Below are 14,029 nucleotides of genomic sequence, written 5' to 3' on the forward strand. Positions count from 1 at the left end.
TTTTGAGAACAGGCCAAATGTCTGTGTGCTGTTCTGAAAAAAAAACAAAAAACAAAAAACAAAAAAAGCTTTCAACAAAGCAGATCTCCTTCCCTCCTGCAACCAGGGAAGTAACCACCGTGAGCCTGCTCTGGGGTGAGCACGCCTCCAGAGAAGACGCAACTCCAACTGGAGACTCACCTCTTTGGAATGTGGTGTCCCCCCCATGTGATGGCGATGCTGTATTTCCCCGGGGTGCTGGGGTAATACTCGAATGCGTAGACTCCATCCAGAAAGCCTTTCTGTTTCACCAGTTCCTCCAGACCCTCTGTGGGAAGAAAGCACTCCATCCTTCCAAAGCAATTCCAGGCTCCCAACGAGAATCCAAAAGACAAGGACAGAAAGGCAGCAATATCCACAAGACATAAGCTGCACAGGGAAGCCAAGTGGGCTGCCTCAGAATGGGACACCCTCAAAACCTGGGAGATTAATCCAAGCCTAAAAATAGGCCCATCTCTGCTTCAAAGTGTGGGGGAAAAGGAAGATTTCCCAGCTAACCGGTTTTCAAAGGCTCTCTGAGAGCCTTATCTAGAGGCGGGGGCCAACAGGTCCTCGACTTCCTGGGTCTGTGTAAAGACAAACCTAGTCCTATCTTAATTTTTCTTAACGATCATCGCTAGCTGTCTTAGCCTCTCACAAAACTGAGGAGGAACTGAGTCCTTATATGAGTATTTGGCATGGGTTTCAGCTTACTGTCCTGGCACATCTTTTTTTAAAGCTGGACAGTGCAAGTGAGAAGGCTCCTACATGCTACCTACAAGAGGACAGGTTTTAGATACTGTACCACAAACTCCAGACTGAGCCATCAGGTAGGAACTTGTTTTATGTTGAGCCCTGAGGTTTGGCTGGGAAAGCCACTTAGTCAAGCGAGAATCCAAGGTCAGAAAAAAACGCCTCCTTGGCTCCTGTGACAAGCCAGAGGGGAGGGCAGCCCCAGAGCAGCTTTTGGCTCCAGGTCCGGGCAGTGTAGAACCTTGGCCACCCTTTGAACACAGCCTTCCCCACAGCCGGGCGCTCTGAGATCAAATATTAACTTTCTGGAGCTCAGAGCACTCCCGCCCCAGCCTGCTGGGGATACAGAGAGTGGGAGCAACACAGAGGCTGCGCACGTTCCCACAAGGCATGAACCCGCGGAGGGCTGCTACGTCTGCAGCCCGAAATGCAGGGGCAAACACGGACAGAGCACTCATCCTCGCGTCTGCGGTCTCCCTTCCCGAACGGGGAAGAAGAAGGAGTTGCAGAGTGCAACCCACCCCTCCGCGCACAGCATTTATCTACAAAGAAAACTTAATCTCGGGGAATTTTATTTTCCTTCTATAAGCACTGATCATAGTAATTAGGTACTTGGCATAATTTCATAGTCTATAAAACGTAACCTGTAGTGGGAAAATTACTGGCTTTGGAGACGGTGCTTGAATTCCAGCTCAGATGCTTACAAGCTGTGTGACCTTGGGCAAGACCCTTCTTCTCGAGCCCATGTTTCCTCAAATAAAAAGTAAGCCACTTCAGGTTGTCCTTCCAAGGACAGCACTTTCCAAACTCCATTACATCACTGCTTTTTCTATTCCCAGAAGCCTTAATATGGGAGGCTGTCAGGCCACTACTGGTCCCACTGCACCCAGGGCAGACATAACTAATCACTGCCTCCTTCCCCATGGAGCCCAGATAGCCTCAACTCTTTGATACCGCTCTCTCTGGGATCGATCAAAACGGGCTGGGGGATGAAATCCATACGCCATGGCTGCAAAGCCGGCCCAAGTCACACCTGAGATGGAGAAACAAAGGAGCACTTACTAGGACCCTTCACAGTGACACCAAGTTCCCCGCTTCCAGCAGCTTTGGTATCAACCTTGAAGTCTGCAGTCTCCCGGATGCGGATGCCTTTGGGCTGCAGGCCCCGGCCACTGGCCCGGCAGGCGTTTGGACTACAGGCTGCAAACACAGTTTTGACATCAATTCAACCTTTCATTCGTTAGAGTTGAGCAAGCCAAGGTAACTTGGGGCCACTCGCCAAGAAAATGTTTGTTCTGCACAGAGCCTGCAGCAGCTGCCCGAGGCTAGGGGTCCTGCTCAGGGAGCACACCCGGCTAGCAAATAAGGACACAACATAACTTTGTCCGGCCACACCGCAGAGGGACCGGGGTGGGGGAGGAAGTGGGGGGTTACTTTGGCAAAGAAAGAAGGGGAAGCACAGCCTGCACTCGCTGTGCTCCTGGAACCTGCTGAATCCTGGCGTTTATCCTCTGGGTGGTGAAGGAGAGTTAAATCTCATTGCCACACTCAAGGGCCCAGTAATTGGAAAGACCGAACTTCTTCAAGTCTACTTGGAAAATGTAGCACTTGAAAACATCTGACCACGTTCCAAACTTTGGATCGGCCATTTCTAAAAGTCGAAATGTGATTGTCTTCCGCATGAAGAGCCAGGGGATAGCTCAAAAAAGAAACCAGTTCAACCCCAACTCGGCCAAAGCAGACAAACATTTTAGTGCTGTCAGCAGGTAATCGGAATGTGGGTGGCTATAAATGCAACAATTAGCAATAAACACCACTCTCCATTTGATTTCTGGATCTAGTTTAAAAACCTAAAGTCAGAAGTCTAAAAATTAAGGACCAAAGTAGCTTCTAGTAATTTCTTACATGAGAGGTCCACAAAACTACCGTTCCATGGGGGTCATCAGAGGGTTGATAAAACACATCCTCGTACCCTAGGAATTCTTTGCCAACACAGGGGACCTTTTTGAGTATAGAAGTGAGAGAGCAGTGGGTAAAATGTCATGCATGTTGTTTACTAAGTAGCTTTTCCTTTCCAAATCTAACACTGCACATTTGAGTTTTCTCTATGCCAGGAGTGGGATCACAGACTCCAGAGGATGAAACTCTTTACTCCATAGAAAGAAGATAATGCCTCCTCTGGTCCCTCCTCCCTGCAATATCCTCAGCTGGCTATTTGGCAGACAACTGCTTCTGGAAGGACATACCCACACTCTAGGAGTTAGAGAGGATTTTAGGTGGTTTGTGGATGAACATAAGTTTATGGCCACATTTTATGGCAAGTGACATTGGTTTTCCATTGTGAAAGGGGGATGAAGATTCTTTTTAATATAAAATCAGTTAAGTAGTGGAAGTACGTCAAAAGAAAAACCCTATCAATTAAACTCTAAATAGTACAAGTGATGGATAGACACACGAGAGATAAGCATTGTCCATGAGTGAGAGGAAGTCAGAGAACAGTATTAGAACAGGAAAGCTGTTAAAAATGCTTTCTTGCCTTATGTCAAAGAGAGTTTTGTTTATGAATATGTTGGTTTTATTTTTTTTTTTGTCAAAAGGAGAAAAGTTGGTCATACCAGAAGTAAGTCACAACAGGATGACAAGACTTCCCGCAGAGGGTTTTAATGTGCCTTAAAAAAAAAAAAAAACAACCCCAACACTCATGGAAATTCTGAACACGGGTAATAGTCTCAACATCAAAAGGGTAACTGTTCAGTTCATATAAACACTAAATGGAACTAAAGGAAACCACCAGATCCTCCACCATTTTGAGTTGTTTTACACAGGTTTCAATGCAATTAGAGAGTGGGTTTGGGGTCTGGCTGGACAAGTGATGCTGACGCCCATACTGTCATGTCTCGAGGTCACCAACAGCACGGGCCCAGCTGACGTGTGCGGGAAGCACAGAGAACGGGCACGGAAGTCCCACTCAACCAGCCCTTACCCAGCGAGGTGCCTCTGGCCCAGTGCTCTCAGTTAGGAAGCCAACAGCTTCGGGGTCCAGGCTGACCCAGAGGCAGGATTCAGAAGAGGAAGCCAGCTCTACAGATGCAGAGGCAGAGGACAGAACAGGAAGCAAGTACTGGTTAGAAAAGGCAGCAGAGTTGGAAAACAAAACAAAACAAAAAGAACCACCAAGTCCGAAGGAAAAGGAGTCTAACATTAGAGAAAAATGCATGCTCTGGCTGCAGAAGGGGTTTAGCAGCAGGGTTAAGGGATTGACAGAGACCTGGGTTCTCCTTCTACGGATGCCTAGTCTGTGCTCACTGATGCCTTAACGTCACCTAAGTCTCGGTGTCTCCACCTGCAAGCTGGAGATAACACCAGCGCCTGGAACACACCGGCTGGTGTGATGAGCAGATGCCGTGGTGCCGAGTGTGTGGCGACCAGTAAAGGCCAAGCAGTGGGGGCCCCAGGGCAGTGCCACACCTGCTAACCTCAGCCACGGGCACCAACAGCCCACGGCCTCAGTCCTGCATCTCTCAGTGAGGACAACTCTCCTGTGTGAGTGTTTTGGGAAGGATTCAATGAGTTAATACAAGTGAAGCACTCAGGTCATTGCTCGGCTCACAGGAAGATGTTAATATGAGTATCCTGAGGACACAGCAAGCCGCTTCCCACCGAAGGGGCCCTGGCAGGAAGGGGACAGGCACGAGTCCAGCATGGCCCCCACTCTTCTCCTGGCCTCGGAGCCCAGCTGTGCGCACGGTCACCCTAAAGGCCAGAAGCAGGTATAGCTGGCCACCCCAGCACTCACCTTCCCCAACCTGCACGATGAAGGGACTCTTGGGAATGGTGTCCCCCGCAAAGGAGACCTTGACCACATGGGGGCCGGGCTGCAGTGGTTTGTACACACATCGATACACCTGGTTTCCTTTATCTTCCACCAGCAATTCCACAGTGTTCTTCCCCTGGGGATCCTCCACCTCAACACCAATGTCACCCACACCAGCACCTGGAAGAGAGCAAGCACTCCAGGAGCCCAGGTCATCTTCTCAGAACACTCCCTACGGATGAGCGCAGGCGCGAAGTGCAGATGGAAGGAGACAGGCGCTCAGAAAGTCCACACCGAGATGCTAACAACTGTTTTCTGGTTGGGCTAGGAGGGTCATAAACTTTCCTTTTTTCCCCCCATTCTCTATTTTTAAAATTTTCTACATTGAAAAGAAAGATGACATTTCATGAACTGTATCATTAAAAAGAAAAAAAAATTTTTTTAAACTGTGTCTTATCATTCCTCCCTGCACCCCCGGACCTGGCATAGAATTTGGTCTAGTAAAGCTTCTTTTTTTTTAAATTTTATTTATTTATTAGAGAGCGAGAGAGAGAGAGCATGAGCTGGGTGGGGGGAGGAACCTGAGGAAGAGGGAGAAGCAGGCCCCCCACTGAGCAGGGAGCCCGACATGGGGCTCGATCCCAGGACCCTAGTATCATGACCTGTGCTGAAGGCAGACGCTTAACCGACTGAGCCACCCAGGCACCCCTAGTAGATGATTCTTAAAACTTAGTTTCTTTGGAACAGTTATTTAGCCAAGGCAGAAATATGTACAGAAATTGACTGATTAATAATCATCAAAGTCAAGCTTGAGTGTAAGATCTTAAAGAAAAGCTGGCTTGGAGGGCGCCTGGGTGGCTCAGTTGGTTAAGCGTCTGCATTCGGCTCAGGTTATGATCCCAAGGTCTTGGGATCGAGCCCCATGGCAGACTCTCTGCTCAGCGGGGGGCCTGCTTCTCCCTCTCCCTCTGCCTGCTTGTGCTCTCTGTCAAATAAATAAATAAAATCTTTAAAAAAAAAAGAAAAAAGCTGGTTTGGAAAAATCTGTAAATAACTAACACACTTGAAAAAGGGTACTTTTGTTGGCGGTGGTTTGATTTAAAAGACAAAAGGTCAGGCATCCCAAGCCTTGGGGTGACCGAGGATTATCTCAGGCTCTGGAAGAAAGCCTGATCCACAATACCTGCTGTGTAGATGTCGAAGTAGGTGGGCTTATTGGCGATGTTTCCGGCAGCTTCCAAGCCTGGGCCTTTTGCAGTAACTTTACCGGCATCTCCCTGTGCTTTGTCGACATTCACTTCAAAAGGGCTCTTGGAGATGTGCTGTCCTGCAAAGAGGACTGTAACCTACGAGTGACAGACAGATGGGATATAATTACTACTCCCTGCCCAGGGAGCGCCCATGTCAAGCCACATGCATTGGCAATCTCCTCTTCCATCCTCCTAACTATCCATACAAGGGTAGCTGGAACCAGGAGCCCCGGTTAAGTGGCCTGAGTGGGATTCCTACCTGGCTCCATCTACCACATGGCTGGGCCTCAGACAACATGCCTTTAGCGAACTAAAAATGTTTACATTGGATAAGGGTGGCCTCTTTAATAGGAGGCGAACCAATACTTCTACTTCAATCGGTAGACAATGGACCCTTTAAGGCATCTGCAGAAGGGGCCATGGTCCCCCCAGAATATAAGGCACAGTTCCAGGATTTCAAACCTAGAGTCAAAATGTTTTTCAAGGGACCAAGATCACTCATGTGAGATACAGTATAGATTTTCATCTAAGATTTGAGTCAGTTCTCATCTTTTAAATTTTAAGAGGTATGAAGTTGATTTCATATGAACTGAATAAATTAATTATATCATAAATGCTCCCTTCAGGATTTTTTCCCCCCAAATTCCTGATGTCCTAAGGGTATAAGAAAAATCGATAGCCATGATGCCACGTGAATTCACTGAAGGCCAAGGTAGTAAGTATGGTCTATGTCTCAAAATTTTGGCATGGTACACAGGGATTGACCTGTGTGTGCTGTTGAAGGCTTTCTTTTAAGGAAAGACACACTCCTGGATCACCCTACTCTCTTGTAAGACTCTCTGGGTCCCTGTCCTATAGGCCAACTAGACACCCACTCAAACAGAACTCAAAATGTTGCTGAGACAAAAGGCCTGCGGGCTAGACCCCCACCATTTCTCCAGGTACATGACTGGGCCACTGGACTATATTCAACTGGCCCTCTCCACACTCAGGCTTCAATACAGATAGACCCTCCAGAGCACCAGAAAGGGGAATACTTAAGGAAGCACTGAAGACAAAGAACCCATAGCATCTATACTCTAGGCATGTAGCTACAACCATTTGTTACCCAGATGGAGTTAAAAACAATCTTACATTGCAAAGAACTGAGTAGAATTCAACCTTCCTAAGATACCCTCTTACACACATACTGATGCAAGCCCAGAAGAGCAGTCCAAACAATAGCCATGAAACCTCATCTTACTTTGTGCAACCCGGTGACCTTGGGCAGATACTCCACAGAGTATGTCTTGTTCTTGTCGCTGTCGGGGGTCACTTGTGCCTAGGACAGAAAATGAGCAATAGTCAGAGAAGGTGCTGGGTGTGAGTAAAAGTACACCGTGCCAGCCAAGGCCCTGAAGTGAGCTGCCAGGTCAGGCACCTGTCCTGGCTATTTCCTGCCCCACCACTGCTGAAGGATGCCCCGGGAAAGCAGCAGCCAAAAGTCACAGAAACAAAGTCACGTGGCAAGAATGTATAACCAAGTCACAACTCCCTACTGTCCCAGGGCTGGAACTTGGTAGATGAGAGGGACCATAAAGCAAGTCACTTCAACCTTTAGTGGCTCAGTAATTATTAAGAGCTTATGGAATGCCAGGCCCAGTGTCAGGTACCAAATATAAAACAAATCAGGCATAATCACTGCCCCAGTGGGAGAAACAGACCATATGCCAGTAAACTTAGAATTTCAGATGGTGCTAAGCATTAGGAATAAAATCGAGTCTTAAGAAGGTAAGGAGAAGGACCGGCATGTGCAAAGGCCCTGAGGGAGGAACCAAAGATAGTCAGCCTGGGAAGAGAGTAAAGCATCAATTTTGTTATTATTCTTTTGGCCATCAGCATTTAAAACCTCAATTTACAAGGCCTTTGCTAAATCCAAAGTATCCTTTATTTTATTAAACATTGTAAAAAACAACAACAAAAAAAAACATTGTGTCCTTGGGTATCAATTTCTATTACCTTTCAAGGCCCAGCCCTTGGGCAATTACTTTGACTGCTCTAAGCCTCAGGATTCTTTTGATAAAAAACAATTTTTGTTCTGAGCTTTAAAATGAGGAAAATGGAAAGCACAGTCCCTGGGCCTGTCACAAGCCCCAAAAGCTCCATGGAATGGCAGCACCTTCCAACCTACCTCCTCTTTGTTCCCTTCGGGATCCTCAACAAACACCATCACCTCTCCTTGCCCAGCACTTATGGTGTCCACAGTGAACTTGGCCGGCTGCTTCACCATGTTTCCTGTAGGCTCAATTCCTGTCAGGTTTACACAAGCACATTACAAGCTGGGCAAGGACTTGACATAGAGACCATCACCCACCATGTTTCCTTCAGGGAACTAAGAAATGGGACCCAGCCCTGCAGCTGCCATGTGGGAGACAGGGACACCTGTGACAAGGATTATCAAACAGGTTGAAAGCCCTAAATTTGCACTTGTTATTTTATATTATTTTTATTTTATTTTTTTAAGCAAGCTCCATGCCCAGTATGGAGCCCAATGCAGGTCTTGAACTCATGACCCTGAGACCGAGACCTGAGCTGAGATCAAGAGTCAGATGCTCAACCGACTGAGTCATCCCGGTACCCCTGTCCTTGTTATTTAAGCGATAACTGATTCTGAAATATTCAGAGCAATTCAGTCAGAAGTCTATACAACTGTGAAAAATGATACAGGAACTACCAGTGGGGTTTGCCCCGAGGGAGGTAACATTGAGGAAGGAGATATGAGGTGTGGGAGAATGGCTCATTTTTCATTAAAGACCATTTTGCATTACTTGAAATGCTTAAAAAATGGCATTTGATCAGTATTTCTTTTTTTTTTTTTAAAGATTTTATTTATTTGAGAGAGAATGAGAGACAGAGAGCACGAGAGGGAAGAGGGCAGAGGGAGAAGCAGACCCCCCGCCAAGCAGGGAGCCCGATGCGGGACTCGATCCCGGGACTCCAGGATCATGACCTGAGCCGAAGGCAGTCGCTTAACCAACTGAGCCACCCAGGCGCCCTGATCAGTATTTCTAAAACTATTTATTTTGAGATGACTGAGCAAATTAATATGAGATATTCACATGCAGGTGAAAGAAATAATACCCTTTATCTAGTTCCCCAAATGGTTACATCGTACAAACCCTAGTACAGTATCACAATGATCCTGGGCTTGACACAGTCAAGATACAGAACATTTCCATCCCCACAGAGGTCCCTCATGTTGCCCTTTTATAGCCATACACACTCCCTCCCCACCCCACCCTTTCCTTACCCCAATAACCCCTAATCTGTTCTCTATCTCCATAATTTTATCATTTCTAGATGTTACATAAATGGAATCACATTATGCAACCTTTTTGGGTTGGCTTTTTCCACTAAGCATGATCTTTTGTAGATTCATCCAGGTGGGTGCCTCTATCAATAGTTTTTTTATTGCGTATTCCTTGATACGAATGTACCAACATGTGTTTAACCATTCACCCACTGAAGGACATTTGGATTGTTCCCAATTGTCTATTACTGATAAAGCTGCTATAAACATTAGTGTACAGGACTGTGTATGAACGTAAGATTTCATTCCTCTGGGATAAATGCCAAGGGGTGCCAACTGCTGGGTTGTATGGTAGTTGCACGTTTAGTTCTTTTAAAGAAACTGCCCAACTGTGTTCTCAAGCAGCTGCATTCCCACCAGCAATGGATGAATGATCTGGATCTGCTTTCTCCGCATCTTTGCCAGCATTTGGTATTATCACCACTTTCTATTTTAGCCATTCTGATAGCTATGCAGTGATTTTAATTTGCATTTCTCTTACGGCAATAAGACTGAACATCTTGTCACGTGCTTCTTTGCCATCTGTATACCCTTTTCCGGGAAATGCCTGTTCACATCTTTTGCCCATCTGCTAACTGGATTTTTTTACCCTATGGAGTTTTGAGCATTCCTTATATATTCTAGATGCTGGTTCTTCGTTGGATAGGTGGCTCCCAAATATTTTCTCCCAGTCTTAAGCTTGTCTTTTCGTCCTCTTAACTGCAGAGAGTTTTAAATTGCTTTAAACAAGTCTTCTAAATCCAACCGTTGTCTCAGCAGCATTTTGAGTTCTGTTTGAGGGGGTGTCCAGGTGGCCTGTGGGTGGAGACTGAGGGCACTTGTCTTGCATGAGAGCAGGGTGATCCAGGAGTGTGCCTTCACTGTGAGAAAGCAGTCCAATCCTCGTGTGCCATGCCAAGACTTCGAGGCACAGACCATGCTTCATGAAATTTTTTATATTCTGAATTTTGGTGAAGTCCAACTTACCGTATTTTTCCTTTTAGGGATCATGCTCTTGGTGTCAAATCTAAGAACTCTTGGCCTAGTCCTAGATCCCAAAGATTCTATGTTGTTGTTGATTTTCTGGGAGTTTTATAGTTAGATATGGTCCACTTTGAATTAGTTTTTCTATAAGGTGTGATACTTGGGCTGAGGTTGTTTGTTTGTTCGTTTGTTTGTTTTCTGCCTATGGATGCCCAGTTGCTCTGGAACCATGCGTGGAAAAGGCTCTCTTTCCCCCCACTGAATTGCTTTTGCACCTCTGTCAACAATCAGTTTGCATAGTTGTGTAAATCTCTTTCTGGGTTCTGGATTCTGTTCCATTGATCCATGTGCTTATCCTTCCACCAATATCACATGGTCTTGATTTCTATACCTTGATGAGTCCTGAAATCAGGTACACTGACTCCTCCCACATTTTTCTTCTTTTTCACAATCACTTTCCCTACTGTAGTTCCTTGCTTTGCCATATATGCTTTAAATAATCATCTTTTCCGTATCTATGAAGAATCTTGCTGGAATTTTGATAGAAACTATGTTAAACCTATATGACAATTTGGGGAGAACTGATATTTTTACTCTTTGACTTTTTCAATCCATAAAAACAGTACGTCTCTCCATTTATGTAGGTCTTTTCTTTGGTGTTAATTCTTCTCATTAATGTTTTTTGTAGTTTTCAGCATAAAAATCTTACACATTTTATTACATTTATACCTATTTCTCAATTTTCTGAGTGACTGCAAATGGTATGGTATTTTTAATTTGGATGTCCTCATGTTCATTGTGGGAAACCTACATGATATACATTCCAGCATACAGAAGTAAAATTGATTTTTGTATGCTGATCTTATATCCTGAGACCTTGCTGAATTCACTTATTCAAGGAGAGTTTTTGGGCTTTTTTGTATTTTGTCTTCTTTTGTTGTAGATTCTTTGGGGATCCCTACACAGACAATCAAGTCATCTACAAATAGGGAAGCTTTATTTCTTCTTTCCAACATGTGTGTCTTTTATTTTCTTCTCTCGCCTGACTATACTCACTAAAACTTGCATCCTGATGTTGAATAAAATGGTGGTGAGCATGGACATCCTTGTCTTATTCACAATCTTAGGGGGCACATTCAGTCTTTCACCATTAATTATAATGTTAGGTGCTGACTTTTTGTGGTAGCTACTCTATATCGAATTGGAGAAGTTCTTCTTTAGTCCCCTTTTTCTGAGTTCTTATCATGGATGCCTGCTGAATTTGGTCAAATGCTTTTTCTGTATCAATTGATGTGATCACGTGATTTTCCTCCTTTAGCTTGTTTTCACTGCTTTTCTAATAGTGTGCCAGCCTTGAATTCCTGGAATAAACTCTGCTTGGTCATGATGAATGATTATTTTCATATATTGCTAATTCTATTTGCTACTATTCTGTTGTACGCTTTTTTTTTTTTTAAGTAATCTCTACACCCAGTGTGGGGCTCCACCTTACAACCCCCTTGATCAAGAGTCCCATGCTCTACTGACTGAGCCCCTATGCTTTTATTCTATATTCACAAGGGATATTGATTTGTAGCTTCCTTTTTTGGTATCACCTTTGTCTGACTTTGTTATTAGAGGCAGCTTCATAAAATGAATCAGAAAGTGTTCCCTCCTCGTGTTTTCTGGAAGAGATTGTGTAGAATTGGTGTTAATTCTTCTCTAGATGTTTGCTAAAATTCTGCAGTAAAACCACCTGGGCCTGGAGATTTCTTTTCCAAGGGCTTTTAAATTATAAATTTTATTTCTTTAACGGTTACAGGGCCACTCAGGTTTATCTATTTCATCTTGGTTGAGTTTTGGTAATTTGCGTTTTTTTGTGAAACATCTATGGTTGTTAAACACATATTTTCTTTTATACCATGTTCTTCCTTCCTGTAATTGAAAGATTCCTTCTTTCCTCATTCTTCTTCTATCCAGAGAATTTCCTTTAGTCATCCTTTTAGGGCAGATGTGCTGGTGACAAATTCTTTCAGTTTTCTTTCCTCCAAGAATGTCTTGATTTCTTCTTCATTCCCAAAGGGTATTATCCCTGGATACAAGAATCTGAGTTGACAATTCTTTCCTTTCGGCACTTGAAAAAATCGTGCCATGTGTGCCTCCACGGTTTTTGAAGAGAAATCTGTCATTCTATTTCTTCCTGATAGATAAGGTATCATTTCTCTCTTGATGCTTTCAAGCTTTTATTGTCTAGTTTCTTGAAGTTTGTCTAAGATGTGGCTTGGTGGGGATTATTTATTTATCTATTGGTGGTGGTGGGTAGGTAGGGGGTTTATCCTGTTTGGGTTTAGCTCAACTTCTTGAATCTGTAGGTTAGGTCTTTTGACAAATTTGGAAGATTTCAGCCATTATTTCTTTTTTTTTAAAGATTTTATTTATTTACTTGAGAGAGAGAGAATGAGAGACAGAGAGCACGAGAGGGAAGAGGGCAGAGGGAGAAGCAGACCCCCTGCTGAGCAGGGAGCCCGATGCGGGCGGGACTCCAGGATCATGACCTGAGCCGAAGGCAGTTGCTTAACCAACTGAGCCACCCAGGCGCCCTCAGCCATTATTTCTTTGAGCGTTTTCGCCCTGCCCTCTTTTTACTCTCCTCTGGGTCCCCTGTGACATAAATGTTAGATGTTTTATTATTGTCCCATAGGTCCCTGAGACTCTGTTTGTTTGTTTTTTCAGTCTACTTGCTCTGCCATTCAGATTGGGCAATTTTAATTCTACTTTCCAGCTCACGGATTCTTTTCTCTGTCCTTCCATTTGCTATGGAGCTTATCCCCTGAGTTTTTATTTGAGTTAGTGCATTTTTCAGTTCTAAAAATTCCATTTGGTGCTTCTTTATATCTTCTACTTCTTTGCTGAAACATTCTATGCCCTTGCTGAGCTTTTCCATTTTTTCGCTTGTTTGAAGTAGATTTGTAAGTGCTTGTTGAAGCCTTTTTATAACAGCCGCCCTGAATCTTTTCAAATAATTCTAACATCTCTATCATCCGGTGTTGGCATCAACTGACTGCCTTTTTTCAGTCTGAGATCTTCCTGGTTCTTGGTATGATGAGTGAATTTTTTTTATTGAAACCTGGGTATTATGTTATGTTATAAAACCCAGGTTTTATTTAAATGTTCTTTCTTAGATGCCTTTGTATAATGCTGATGCAGCAGGGGAAGGGGGAGTGCACGTCTTGTTACTGCCAATGGGGAAGACATCCAAGTTCCCTATTCAACCTCCACTGATTCTCAGAATGAGAATCATTACTAGTAGGTGGAGGTGGGAGATCCAGCTCCCCACTAGGCCTGCACTTGTGGCTGGAAGGGGTGGGAGCACCTCATTGCTGCTGACATCATCTACTGCCATCTCCTTACTGCTAGACTGTGCTGCGAGTCTAGGCTCCCCCCTTGGCTCTTACTGGTGTAAGTCAGGGCAAAGAGGCCACTATCTTTCCTGGGATGCTTGGCTGCAGCAAAACAGTTATTGTCTCCTGGTGTTCTGTCCTGTGAGGCTGCCCTTTCCTGTTCCTTTGGCCAGAGAGAGCAGGCGACTGTTTGTGCCCTTTGATGTTTCAGGTGGGTGGCTTCCCTACACCCAGTCTGATATATAGGAGGCAAAAAGAAAGCCCAGGGAACTCACTACTCTGTCGGCCCTTGGGTCCTGAGATCTGTAGCTGGATTGTCTTATTCTCTTTCAGTCTCTCCATATGTTTATCTTGTATAAAATGCTCAGGAATTTTAGTTGTACTCAGCAGAAGAATTAGGAAAAGGATTTCTACTCCATCAGCCCAGAAGCAGAAGTTCAAGTATTCCTATTTTAAAAGTTTTTTTATTGGGGTGCCTGGGTGGCTCAGTCAGTTAAGCATC

At 44.6% G+C, this 14,029-nt stretch overlaps 1 protein-coding gene across 7 annotated transcripts in view; it reads right to left on the reverse strand.

The window, feature by feature from the left end:
• Positions 1–14,029, reverse strand: part of FLNB (filamin B) — a 141,809-nt gene that overhangs the window by 63,066 nt on the left and 64,714 nt on the right. For all 7 annotated transcript variants that reach the window (XM_045862084.3, XM_045862083.3, XM_045862082.3 and 4 more), the window contains exons 5-10: positions 8,006–8,124; positions 7,079–7,156; positions 5,769–5,931; positions 4,568–4,765; positions 1,834–1,971; positions 181–307 (exon numbers count right to left, since the gene is read on the reverse strand). In XM_045862084.3, the coding sequence (XP_045718040.2) occupies positions 181–307; positions 1,834–1,971; positions 4,568–4,765; positions 5,769–5,931; positions 7,079–7,156; positions 8,006–8,124 (823 nt within the window). The remainder of the gene's footprint in view (positions 1–180; positions 308–1,833; positions 1,972–4,567; positions 4,766–5,768; positions 5,932–7,078; positions 7,157–8,005; positions 8,125–14,029) is intronic.

This window comes from Mirounga angustirostris, unplaced genomic scaffold (genome assembly GCF_029215605.1).
Source record: "Mirounga angustirostris isolate CCGP_5_RB_7025 unplaced genomic scaffold, mMirAng1.0.hap1 SCAF_1, whole genome shotgun sequence".
Classification (NCBI taxonomy): Eukaryota; Metazoa; Chordata; class Mammalia; order Carnivora; family Phocidae; genus Mirounga; species Mirounga angustirostris.